Consider the following 13,796-nt stretch of genomic DNA (forward strand, 5'->3'; position numbering starts at 1 on the left):
TCTGGATATTTTTGTGCATAGCCTTGTGCAACTAGTCTAGCCTTGTATAAGGTATTGCCTCCTTCTAAGTTCTTAATTTTATAAATCCACCTGGTACCTATAATTGTTTTATCCTTAGGTGCGATCGCAGGTGTGAATACATTTAATCCTTGTAAACTTTCCATCTCTTTTTCCATAGCTAGTTCCCATTTTTCTCTTTCTTCATGTGGAAGTTTCAATACTTCTTCATATGTATTAGGTGTTATTTGTTCTCCATTCATATGCATTATGTAATCTTTGTATTTATTTGGTATTTGGTTTCTATTGTTTCTAATAGTTCTTTCAGGCTTGCTATGGTTATCATGCAAATATCTAGCTTCCTTTTTTGTTAATGTGTCTGTCTTTATTTTATGCTGACTATTAGTCCAAGTTTTGGTTTTGTTCTTACTTTTGTTAATATTTTGATTTTCTGTTGTTCCTTCCTCACAAGATATCGTATCTTTACATTTATTAGGAAATATTTCATTAAGGTGCAATTTTGACCAATTGGCCTGTTCATGGAACACAGCTGTTCTGGATACTATAAATTTGTTATTACTATCAATAAATCTGTACCCTTTGGTTCCAGTTTCGTATCCCATGAATCTTAATCTCCTGGATACGTTTTCTCCCTTTCTCCTCAATTGTTTAGGTATGTGTACGTCTGCAGTGACTCCAAATATGTGCATGTGTGATAATTTGGGTTTTCTATTGTACATCACCTCATATGGTGTCTTATTCACAATACTGGACCAGGTTCTATTTTGAGTGTAATTCGAATAATGTAATGCCTCTGACCAAAATTGTTTGCCTAAACCAGCATCCTCTAATGTGCACCTAATCATGGTTTGTAGTGTGGAATTTTTCCTCTCTGCAACTCCATTTTGAAATGCAGAAAAAGGATTGGACGTGAAATGTAACATTCCTCTATCCTTTAACCATTGGGAGAATTCTTTAGACATGAACTCACATCCCCTATCTGTCATAATTTGCTTTATTCTGATATTATGTTGTGTTTCTATACGTTTGTAGAATTCCTTAAATTTCTGAAATGTTTCATCCTTGTGCTTTAATGTGTAAACAAAACCATATCGGCTGTAGTCATCCACTATTGTTAGGAAGTAACGTTTTCTATAGGTAATTGAGGGACTTAATGGACCAACTAAGTCCATATGTACCAAATCAAAAATATTGTTAGTTGATCTGTTAGATTTTTTTGGTCTGGGACTGGTTTTTAGTTTGGTGGACTTACATACTGAGCATTCCAAATAATTTTCACAATTTTTTATTTTGACACCTTCTGCGTGTTCAGTCATTTTTTGTACTACAGGAAAGCTTGCATGTCCTAACTTCCTGTGTAAGATGTGAGCACACTCATCATGAATTGGTTTACCTATTTTTGGTTTCTTTTCCTTGTATGTGTTTTTGTGATCATGAGTTATTCTACACTCATCATTGTCACTGTTACTGACATTTTCATCATCTGCTTCAATACAATCTTCCATATTTGAATCAATGTTATGTAAACATCTTTCTTTAGTTATCAGATAGGGTAGACCTCCTTTTATCATTACAGTACCTACATTTGTTTTGTTCTTTTCTATAGTTGCTTTCCCCTTTGAGAAAACTATATTGATATCAGATTCTCTGCTTAATTTTATGGCACTTAGTATGTTGTGAGGTATTTCTGGGATTAATAATACCCCCTCTATTTTCCCTAGACCAGGCAAGGTCACATTTCCTTTGCCTAGTACTTGAACCTTTTCTTGATTAGCTACCTTTATCACAAACTTATCTTCTATAAATGAAGATAATATACTTTTGTTGTTGGTGGTGTGATTTGTTGCACCAGAGTCAATAAGCCAATTGTTATTCTCATCCTGCTGTGTTCTGGTGCTGTCTTGTTTATTTAGCCCATTCAGTGACCCAGATTTCCTCTCTTTTGAATTTTCTCTACCCCCTCTACCTTCTTTGTAATTTGGTGGGCTTCTATATTTGTGTCTATCTGTGGAAGATTGTCTGTAATTATATTTGCTCCTATATTCTGGTCTATGTCTCTCTCTTGAGACTTTGGGGCAGTCTCTTCTACTATGTTCCCTGGATCCACAATTGTAGCATCTAAAGGCCTCATTATGTTTATCTTGAAAGACTACTTTCCTAAAAGGTTTGTGGTCTGTTTGGTTACTGGATCGATTTTTTCTTGAATTGTCTTCTGCTATCAATTTGTTAGATAGACTTTCTATGGATAAATATCCCAAATTAATGGTATCTAAGTGTGACATAAAGCTATCCCATGATGGATCAAGTGAATTGATAATAACACTTTTCATTGTTTGATCTGAAATCACTTCCCCCCTCAATTGTAGCTCAGCTCTTATTTTGTTTAGATTTATCAAATGCTCACTTATAGAAACCCCTGGTTTTACTCTAGAGGAAAAGAAATCCTTAGACATTCTTGTGGTTGTAGCTACGCTATCGCTGTGAAATAGATTAAACATGCATTGAATTATTTCTGATACAGTTAGGTTTGGTTTGATGCTATGATACATTGCAGGAGACACGCTAGATATTATTATGAAAAATGCTCTATGATGTAAACAATCTATTTTTAAAGTCCAAGGTCTTCTTGGAGGGCTAGTTATAAAGAATAGTAAATTTTCTTTCATGAAAATAACCTGAAGCTGTTGATACCACTCTTGTAAATTAATGCCATCAATTCTAAGTTTTGGGAAGTCACTGGGTAAGTTACCTACATTATTCTGTCCATTACTTACAACCTGGGGCAGTCCGTGATCTCTCAAGTGCAGGAAATTACAGAACGGCATTGGGATGCTTGCAATGAGTCTGCGCGGTTCTCTGGCCAGTTCAAGTCCTTCTGGGTCGTCTACGTAGTTTCGCACATGCGCGTTGTTCATTTCTTCTTTGGTGGCGTCGTGGAAGGTTCTCTCCCTTTCAGCTCTCTCGATCCGCTCCTCCTCAGATGAGTCGGTCTCTGGCTCGGTTTTTGGGGTTCTGGTGGTGGTGACGGTTCTTTTCTTCTTTTTGTGTGCGTTGGTATTCGATTTTGTCTGTGGTGTAGGGCGAAATCGGCATGGCTCTCTGGGCTCGGGCGTCGTCGCTTTCGAAGTCAGGATGGGAGCGTGCAGGTCTTGAGTCGCCGGTTTGATTTCTTGCTTCTTCGTAGATGTCTTGGTAATTTTCAGTCTTGGCCCAAAAGCAGCAAAAAGCGTTTTCATTGCTGATTTTACTTGAGATTTTGTTAAATCGTCTTCACTTTCTGATTTTGGATCATCTGAAGAGTTTGAGACTTCTTTCTCACTTTCTTCGTCTGATAGTGTTTTTCGCGCCAGAAATTTTGAACTGAGCGTTTTGATTGGCTCTGCTCCATTCTCTTTTGAAGTTCGTTGAAACCAAGATGGCTGCCATTCAAAATTTCGCGCGGGATCACATCTTTTCTTTTTAACAACTATTTTCTCAGTAGTCATCTCACTTACGATTTTTTGATCTTTGGGTTTTTCTTTAATGACGTTTTTCTCTCTCGCTGCTCCGCTGTTCTTCAGCATCTCCTGGAGGTCCGCGATGAGACTTTCATCATTCTTTTGGCTTTTTAGTATCTTTAATATCTCTGACCTGAGTTCGTTATTTTCTATTTCGATTTCTTTCTGGTCATTATTTTCACTCATTAGTTCTTCTTCTTCAGTGGTGTATTCTTCGGATTCTCTCGAAATCGCATTGGTGGATTCGTTGATCATCTCTTGATCAGTTTCTATTTCTTTGCTGTAGGCCCTGGTGTTGGGCCTATCTTTCTTGGACATTTTTAATTACTTATTGAGTCAATTAACCATCCTCTGCTACCAGCTTGTTGCAATATTTTCAGGATCAGACTCAATAAAGATAATAGAAGTTAAAGCTTTAAATATATTTCTTTTTAATTATGATAGGCATTCTATATTCACTGAATATTCGAGGTAGAAGCGACGAGAATGGTGAGGGTGGCTCCTTATATATACAAGGGGTGGAGCTAGGAATGGGAGTGGTAAGTTATGAATACATTAAAGTCCAAAGAATAAGTTAACCTCTGATGTTCCATATATACATTATTTACACATTGGAGAATAAGGCATTTACATCTGACAGTCCGAGCATAACATTTTACAAAAAGGAAAGAAAAAAAAAGATAACACATTTTTTTTTTTAATTTGATTTATATGCCGCCCTTCTCCGGAGACTCAGGGTGGCTTACAATGCGTTAAGCAATAGCCTTCATTCTTTTGTATATTTTATACAAAGTCAGCTTATTGCCCCCACAAACTGGGTCCTCATTTCACCTACCTTAGAAAGGATGGAAGGCTGAGTCAACCTTGAGCCTTGGAGAGATATACACATATACTTATAGCAATAATAATAATAATATAACAAAATAATTCTAACCATATTTATAATTATATTCGCTTATTTATGCTCCTATTATTCCTATTGTTCCTATATATTGGCATGTATATGATTATAAACAACATTCATATTTTATTTAACATAACAATACTCTTTCTTCATCTAATTTCTACCTCTTATCTCTAACCATTGATAAAACCTATTTCACGTTAAATAGTATTCTGTCTCCTTTATCTTTTATTTTCAAAGATAATAATTGAAAATGTTGCAAATTTACTTCTTTGCTCTTCACTTTTTATTTTACAGATCTAAGTAAATGAATAACAGGAGATATATAGCACCTTTGAGCCAGAAGATGAATGTCTGAAATCATATATTTTCTTTAATGTGACCACATGAAGCTGGATTGTATACAGAGTTATAAGCAGTGGATCCAAACCTAAAAGCCTATTTCATAAAAGACAAATTTTACCAACTGTAACTACTGGGAAAATGATAACATTTAAAAACCAGTTTATAGATCATGTTTAAGGCAGATAAAATATTATAATGCAACATTATGAATAACTTTTTAAAAATGCATCTGGAGTGAGGAATTTTCCCTGAATTTTAGTTGTAAACATTTGATTATTCTGAATTATCAATCAGCAACCCATCTTAAAGCAATAACAATAGATAATTGTAAATGATATTTTTAGTGTGTAGATGTGTTGAATTCTTAAAAATAAATAAATCCAAAAATGATTTTCTGTGGTCGACAGATAAACCCCATTATCGTTTTAAAGAGACAGAGACTAAAATAATCCTAGGACAGAGTTTTTATTTACTTTGCAAAGGGCCTTTCTCTCTGGAGTAGAGAAAGACGGAAATAAAACAATTTACACAAGTTTTTATAGTCTTCAGGAACATCAGAATACACGTCAATAAAGTACCTTGGGAATCAGTTTCAGATCTTACATAACATCTTATATAACATATGTAGTACATAATTCCAGGGTACTTACAGGACCGCCTTCTGCCACCAATAGCCTCCCACCGGCCAGTTCGCTCCCACAGAGAGGGCCTCCTCAGGGTGCCGTCGGCTAGACAATGCCGGCTGGCGACCCCCAGGAGGAGAGCCTTCTCTGTGGTGGCACCTACCCTTTGGAACAATCTACCCCCAGAGATACGAGTGATCTCCGACCTCCGGACCTTTCGTCGGGCCCTAAAAACTCATCTCTTTCAGTTAGCTGGTCTCTCTTGATTTTATGATTTTATGGTTGGTTTTAAATTTTGATATGGACTTTAAATTGATAAATTTTAAACTATGGGCCAAATTTAATTATTTTAAATCTATTTTTAATCGTATTTATGTATAAATGTTTTTATTTTGGCTGTTCACCGCCCTGAGTCCGAAAGGAGAAGGGCGGTATAGAAATTCGAATAATAAATAAATAAATAAATAAATAAATAAATAAATAAATAAATAAATAAATAAATAATTCCACCCTGGAAATTCCCCAATTCTCAACAGAAATACCCCTCAAAAACATCAATTGCGTACTTCCTTTAATTAATGAGGGCAAGTTAACCCAAGAACATATTTCCTGCAAGATAAACATCCTCTAAAAAACACAGGAATTACACACTTCCTTTCTCATGTTCTTAAATGTCAGCTAAATTATATAATCAGGTTATACAAGGTAAAACAAAGCCTTAACATGATTTTAAAATGGCGTAACTCAGGTTATGCTTTTACAGGAATAATTCTTATTTTTCTCACATTTTCCATTGCCAAACAGTTTGTAATATATTTTGTAAAGAAACATAGTACAGTAAACACTTCAACTCACTATCCAATCAAAGACCCACAAACAGTTGCTTGTGCTGTTGTTGCTCTGAAGTTAGCATAATCAAACTTGATGTTCATAATCAGAAGGAGGTTCAGCCAAACAGATTTATGCCTATTAACATCTAAGATGGGAAACAAGGCTTTATTTTTCTTTTCTTTTTTTCCCTTTCTTTTTCTTTTTGACAGTTGTTATTGTTAGTTGAGAAGTCGTGTCTGACCCATCGCGACCCCAAGGGTAACATTCGTTCGTCCTGGCCTTCATGTCCTCTACCATCCTCTGAAGTCCATTTAAGCTCACGCTTACTGCTTCAGTGCCTCCATCCAGCCATCTCATTCTCTGTTGTCCCCTTCTTCTTTTGCCCTCAATCTTTCCCAGCATTAGGCTCTTCTCTAGTGAGTCCTTCCTTCCCATTAGGTGGCCAAAATATTTGAGTTTCATCTTCAGGATCTGGCCTTCTAAAGAGCAGTCAGGGTTGATCTCCTTTAGGACTGAGTGGCTTAGTGCTTTTCCCTACTTTCTTCAATTTAAGCCTACATTTTGCAACAATCAACTCCTGGTGTTGTTTTTACTGACTGTATAGAGCTTCTCCATCTTTGACTGCAGAGCATATAGTCAATCTGATTTCTGTGTTGACCGTCTGGTGATGTCCATGTGTAGAGTCATCTCTTGGGTTGTTGGAAAAGAGTGTTTGTTTTGACCATGGTTTTTTGGTGATAATTCTATAAAGTGCTGTAGGGCTTCATAGAACTGGTCAATTTCATCCTCTTCAGTACCAGTGGTTGGGGCATAGACTTGGACTACTGTGATATTGAATAGTTTGCCTTGGATTCGAACTGAGATCATTCTGTCATTTTGGGGATTGTATCCCAGTATTGCTTTTCCTATTCTTTTATTGAACATGAAGGCTACTCCATTTCTTCTGAGGGTTTCTTGCCCGCAGTAGTATACCTGATGGTCATCTGAATTAAATTCACCCATTCCTGTCCATTTTAGTTTGCTGATCCCTAAAATGTCAATATTCAGTCTTGTTATCTCTTGTTTGACCACGTCTAGTTTGCCTTGATTCATGGATCTTACATTCCAGGATCCTATGGAGAAAAAATATTTGCAGCATCAGACTTTCCTTTTACCACCAGATGCATCCACAGCTGAATTCCTTTTGGCTTTTGCCCAGTTGCTTCATTCTTTCTGGCGCTACTAGTACTAGTCCTCTGCTCCTCCTCAGTAGCATATTGGACACCTTCTGACCTAAGGGGATCATCCTCCGGCATCATATCTTCTTTCTTTTTGGTACTGTCCATTGGGTTTTCATGGCAAAGATACTGGAGTGGATTGCCATTTCCTTCTCCAGTGGATCACATTTTGTCAGAGGTCTCTGCTATGACCTGTCCATCTTGGGTGGCCCTGCAGGGCATAGCTTATAGTTTCATTGAGTTACACTAGCCCCTTCGCCACGACAAGGCAGTAATCCATGAAGGGGAGGAGGGAAATAAGGGACATTTTTTTTTAAAAAAATGTTCTGTTTTCTAGATTGTGTGAGGAAAGCTAATCAATGGCCAGTAAACAGGTTTCTCTTAGCAGAATGCATTGAATGGGTTTCTCACATCTTCATTTATATATATATGCAACATACAGCAGAATTGTATTCTTAAATTGTGAATAGAAAATGTTTATATGAATAGTAATATTAATTGTTTTTCAGGTTTTTGAAAAATATTTTAGAGGCAATGGGATTATTTCTTTTACATTATATTAATAGGATTTTGAATGTACTTTTAATATAACCAAGCAAAAAAAGAAATCAGATAGCAGAATTACGAGCCTATTGTAATATACTGTCTTGACACTCTCAATACAGATGTTTATTAGGCTTAAACAGACAGCCTACTCAAAACCGAAAATGTATATTGAAAAAAGAAAGAAATGGCAGTTCTCCTGTGTTGACAAGTAACAGCTGTATTTGCAGTCTGCTTTTTATTGTAATCATTAAACAACACACCATTTTTATTAAACTTTATACATTAAAGATACAAAGTTAAAAAAAAGAGAAAGGAATGGCAGAAAAGAATGAAAAAAGAACCAGAAACAGAAAAAAATACTGTGTTTCCCTGAAAATAAGACCCTGTCTTATATTTTTTGAACCCCAAAATAAGCGCTTGGCCTTATTTTTGGGGAGGTCTTATTATTATTTTGTGTTGCATGGAGCAAGATGCGGTTCCTCTTGCTGTCTTACCTGATTTCCAACTCTGCATTTAAATATTTTCAGGGAGGGCTTATTTTTGGGAGGAGGCTTATTTTAGCACATGCACTCAAAAGCCCAATTGGGGTTATTATTAGGGAATGTCTTATTTTCAGGGAAACAGAGTATATTAAGAATATCATAAAGAAAAAAGACAGTATATAAAGATGTAACAGAATAACAGAATTGGAAGGGAACATGGATGTCTCCTGGTATAACCCTATGCTCAAGAAGAAGCATCGGAAAAAAATCATCAACAAATACTAAGAAAAAACACACATTCTATTTACACCTTCTAAGAAAATAAAATGGTGATAAGAAATTAATCATCTGGTTCAGGTTTTCCTGACCAAAAAAAGGGCCAAGGAGAGATCCTAGCTGTTTTTCTAAAGGTCTTTAAGGTGTGGACCAATGTTAATATTAAAAATGCCTTGTAAACCTTCTTAAAGTTTATTGTATGTTATTGTGTCAATAATTATTTATTAAAAAGGAAGAATTGCTCAGTGATAGTATGGTCTACAATTTTTGTGTCACTTGAATAATTTTAGCCATTTACTAGAAGTAGCATGCTATAGAACCCATCAGTCAAGGAACTTCAACTAAGAGGTTCTAGGAAAAGAGCCTTCTTTGCCATGGTTACAATCTTGCTGCTGGAGATGATATATGACCCCACCCCCTAGGCCTTCTGGATTGACCTCAAAACTTGTCTCACACAATTGGCTTGGGACCATGATGGGCAGTGGTGGGTTGCCCCTACTTTGCACCGGTTTTATAGAACTGGTAGTAAAACCGGCGGGAGGCTCTGCCCACCGACCCAACATCATCAAAATGCATCTGCACATGCACATGCACATGTAAGTAGAACCCACCCCTGATGATGGGGGTGCTTTACACTATTGTGTGAGCTTTTGTGTGAGGGGAGCTATAGTGATTTAATTCCCTTTTTCAGGAGGGAAGGGAACTTGGTAAAAACCAAGTTTTTATAGCTCTTATACACAGGTATAAAAATGAGGTAAGAAGAAAAAGGTAGATCTTGTATCTTTCTGATAAGGAGGCAATATCTTTCTTATTTTCTCTGTTCTTATATCCACTGGGAGTTGATATCATTTTGACTTCCTAGATATTTGTAAAAGTTAAATCCAACCCTAGCTCTCCAGAATCGGAGGGGGAAGGGGAAACAAACAGGCACCAAAGGGTACAGTCTCCCATGGGATTGCCAATGATTAACTGTATTTGACTGAAGATTGTAAAACTACAGTTTTTTTTAAAAAAAGAAAGATATTGGATATCTACAACGTGTGGTTCCTATACATCATAAATGCAAAATAGATCTGTCAGATTCATAAATGTCATGTATAATAATTTTGCTGATAGCTGCTGCTGCTGAAGACGTTGGACAGATTCTTGAATGCAAGTGGTGTTTTTTTTCCCCTTCGTAAGAATTGAAAGCACTGCCTGAAAAGCCAAAGTATTGTTTTATTTGTTTATGGTAATCATTGCAACACAAAGTTCAAAAATTTCTCGTGGAATCCTCTCTTAGCTCTTGGCAAGATCATATTCTTATTCCCGTAATACTGTCTTCTCCCAGAATCCTTGACAACAAACAAATATAAAATGAGGAAGGGATGGTAGTAGTTGGGAGAAATCCACTGAGATTGCCAAATTGCCGAACTGAGGTTTGGTAGTTCAGACATTGCCTGAACAGCTATGAAGAGCTGGCTACTCTTGGTTGCTGCTGTTCTTCTCTGGCCAGGCGGCTCTTCTCAAAATGGTAAGTTAAGAAGAAAAGAAATCAAGGGGTTACTAAAGAAAGCAGCTTCTGCTGCGTTCATCAAAGAAGCAATTTCTTTTAGCAAAAGCAAAGAGTTCCATTTTCCACCTGTGGCTTTCTGGAAATTTGTAATGGCAGATTCTTTAAGGATATCATAGACTTACAGTATAATTCTAATCCCCTTCTTAAATGCAAGATTTTTGAGCAACTGATTTGTGTATAGCAAAATACCTTGCATCAGTATTGTAAATTCACACCTGTTGTGAGGGACTTTGCTTCAGTTAATAAAAAAGAGGATAGGATGATAACCAAATGATAACTATGTCTAATAATGCTACTTTATGTTTAATGGTTTATTTTGCTTATAAACAAAAAAGATCCTCAAAAGTTGAAATGAACAGATGTAAAAATGAAATATTTATTTATTTTATTTATTTATAAAATTTGTAAAATTGTATATATTTATATTATATAAATATAATTTATATATCTACCATATTTCTACCATAATTTAACTAAGTACATGCTGTCAGTACGAATCTACATTTCCCCCCCAATTTTTCTCTCGTCTTCCTTCTAGATGAGGTGATTTTATGAGAGCCTCCATTATGCCTCGGGCTGCCCCTATAGTACATGATACATGCATAAAAACATTGATCATCTAGGAACCATAACCTGTTCCAAGGAGACAAGTCAGAAGTTTGAAATTTTAGAGATGTATTTCAGTTGTGTTTGCATCAGGATACATACAAAAGTAATTAGTATATATCTTAATTCACAGTGATGATATGAAGAAAAAGAGGGAAATATTCACATCTCAAGACATTGAAGCTAAGATTACATTTGCTTACATTCACACTAATTGAACCTTTGAGCAAATAATAATTAAATAAATAATTAATTATTTATCACTGTTTTTGGTTGCCTGACAGTTGCCTGGGCCGGGCTTTCTTCTTTTCCCTTTTTTAATCAATTGATTTATGTTTCTTATGTAGGGGGAAAAGTAAGAAAAGTATTGACCCTGTAAACGTAGATCGCAGAAGGTGTTCCTTTCCCAATAATTGTAAAATTAATAAACCATTTGTACAATAGGTAATGATTGCCATCTCGTATCAAGCTGTTACTTTCAAATTCGATAGCTGAAGGGTTAGAGATATTCTACAATTATTTTCTTCCCTGCTTCTGCCCACCATTGCTGTTTTGAATGAATATTTGTGCTCTCTACACTGTATAAACTCTCTCCCTCCCTCTCCCTCCCCCCTCTCTGCCCCTCAATATCTCACAATTGTATTCTACTATGCTCTATCTCTAAAAAAGATAAGGAAAGGGAAGGGAAGAACAAGGTGAGAGAATTATAGCCTATAGAATAAATTCTCAGCTGGCACCATTTAAACTTGATAAAAAGAAAGAAACTATAGGTAATAGACATTGAAAAATTAATAATAAGAAATGGATTTATTTCTCTGGGGAAAGAACTGTTGCCAGCTTTAACATTTTTGAGTCAGATATTGCTGAGGAAGTATATAGGGAAAGATGAGAGGGTGATTACAATTAACAAAAATTTATTGTTGAAAATCTAATATGTACAATATCAGAAAGATTCCTTCAGGACCACCCATGTTTAGCCACGGTAAGTACCGGCAAGGAGGAAATTCCAAAGAAAAACTTACAAAGAAGTTGCTTTGGGGGGGGGCAAGTTTGCTAGCCCTTCAACCTCTCTCTATCTCCCCATCTACAGAGTTGCTTAGGTTACGCTTCAGCAAGGGAAGGTTACATATTACAGGCAGTCCTTGAGTTATATCTTAATGGAGACTTTCCATCACAGTTATGCAACATGTTATGATCATAAAGTGGATCAGTCATGAGAGTGACTAGATTTTATAAATATTTTTGTGGTGGCCATTAAATGAATTATCACAGTCATTAAGTGAATATGTATTTCTTAAGTATACCAGTGGTTCGCCATTGGTGTGGTTTTGCAGTAAACCAGAAGTAAATGCTTTTTACTTACTTAGGTTTTCAGCAAAACTGTCATAAAACAGGGTCATGTGTATACAGGATGCTTCAATTGGCTGTAAATACAACCCAGTTGCCCAGCACCAATTTAATTTAATTTAATTTAATAATTTAATTTAATTTAATTTAATTTAATTTAATTTAATTTAATTTAATTTAATTTAATTTAATTTAATTTAATTTAATTTAATTTATTCCATTTCTATGCCGCCCAACTCCCAAGGGACTCTGGGTGGCTTACAGCAAAAATAATGCGAACAAGGAACATAGAAAAATTATTTAAAAACATTATAAAAACATTTTAAAAACATTAAAAGCCCATGCACACAATTCATGGCTGGATCTCGCAAGATTGCAACAGCGAGATCAACAGCTCCAGGCCTGCTGGAAAAGCCAGGTCTTCACCACTTTCCAGAAGGCCAATAGGGTGGGGGCAGTCCAGATCTCAGGAGGTAACTGATTCCAGAGAGCTGGGGCAGCGACAGAGAAGGACCTCCCCTGCGGGCCCGCCAGCCAGCACTATTTAGCTGACGGGACCCGAAGGAGACCAACTCTGTGGGATCTTATCAGTCACTGGGAGCTATGCGGTAGAAGGCGGTCTCGAAGATAGCCTGGCGCTGAGCCATGTACGGCTTTCAAAGTTAATAACCAACACCTTGAATTGAAACCAACACCAAAGTGCACTCATCTGACTGAAGCAGGGGGTGAGTGTTGACATTTTGAATCTGGATCATAAGCACTCCACAACTAAGTTCCTTGGCATTTCAAATGATCACTAAATTGAGGATTACTTATAGTTAAGTGTCCAGCAAGCATTGGTTTCTTAGTTAAGACAAAAGTGGGAAATAATTATCTAACTTGGGTTTGTTATCTCCAGTTCATGGGAAGTTCATGAGAGTAAATAGAAAAAGTGAGCTTGTCTAAGCAAATAAGATAATTTTATGTAAATATAATTTCAGCATGTGAAGAACCAGATGAGATTGACTTTGGGGAAATTGTGAGTGCTGAGAAAGCCAAGTATCTGGAAAATGACCGAGTGCAATACAGGTGCAACCCTAGCTATGTCTTGGAAGGACCTGAATGGATTCAATGTAAGGGACAAAAATGGACACCTCATCTACCAAAATGCTTGGGTAAGGCATCATGCTTTTTTTTTTTTTACTAGTGTAGACCTGGGAGAAAATGCTGAATTCATCCAGTAGGAGAAGAATTGTAGCTGCCAAATTCTTTGAGAATTGGATTGAATTTGCATCCAGGTTTTCCCTCTGAAGATACAAACTGTGCTGGTGTCATCTTCTTCCATTTGAAAGCTAAAAAAAAAATTAAACTGTTCCAAACTGTTGAATGAGCAAGCAAAATAGTGGATATAACTAAATGATATTCAATTGGAAGCTTATTCAAGGATGCTGAGTAACTGCGGGATACAGTTACATCTGGTAACAGACTCAGTGGTTAATAAAATAGGAAAGTGAATTCTTTTGCTATGGAATTCAGCCAGCTAGAATGCTGTAGAAGGAAAACTTTTCAG

General features: G+C 36.3%; 1 protein-coding gene across 2 annotated transcripts in view; it reads left to right on the forward strand.

Annotated features, from left to right (window-relative positions):
- The first annotated feature begins 10,055 nt into the window (after positions 1-10,055).
- LOC148114686 (complement factor H-related protein 5-like) overlaps positions 10,056-13,796 on the forward strand; it is a 159,185-nt gene continuing 155,444 nt past the window's right edge. For both annotated transcript variants that reach the window (XM_087890064.1, XM_087890065.1), the window contains exons 1-2: positions 10,056-10,252; positions 13,228-13,401. In XM_087890064.1, the coding sequence (XP_087746190.1) occupies positions 10,189-10,252; positions 13,228-13,401 (238 nt within the window). In that variant the 5' untranslated portion in view covers positions 10,056-10,188. The remainder of the gene's footprint in view (positions 10,253-13,227; positions 13,402-13,796) is intronic.

This window comes from Pantherophis guttatus, chromosome 3 (genome assembly GCF_059756535.1).
Source record: "Pantherophis guttatus breed Tessera chromosome 3, ASM5975653v1, whole genome shotgun sequence".
Taxonomy (NCBI): Eukaryota; Metazoa; Chordata; class Lepidosauria; order Squamata; family Colubridae; genus Pantherophis; species Pantherophis guttatus.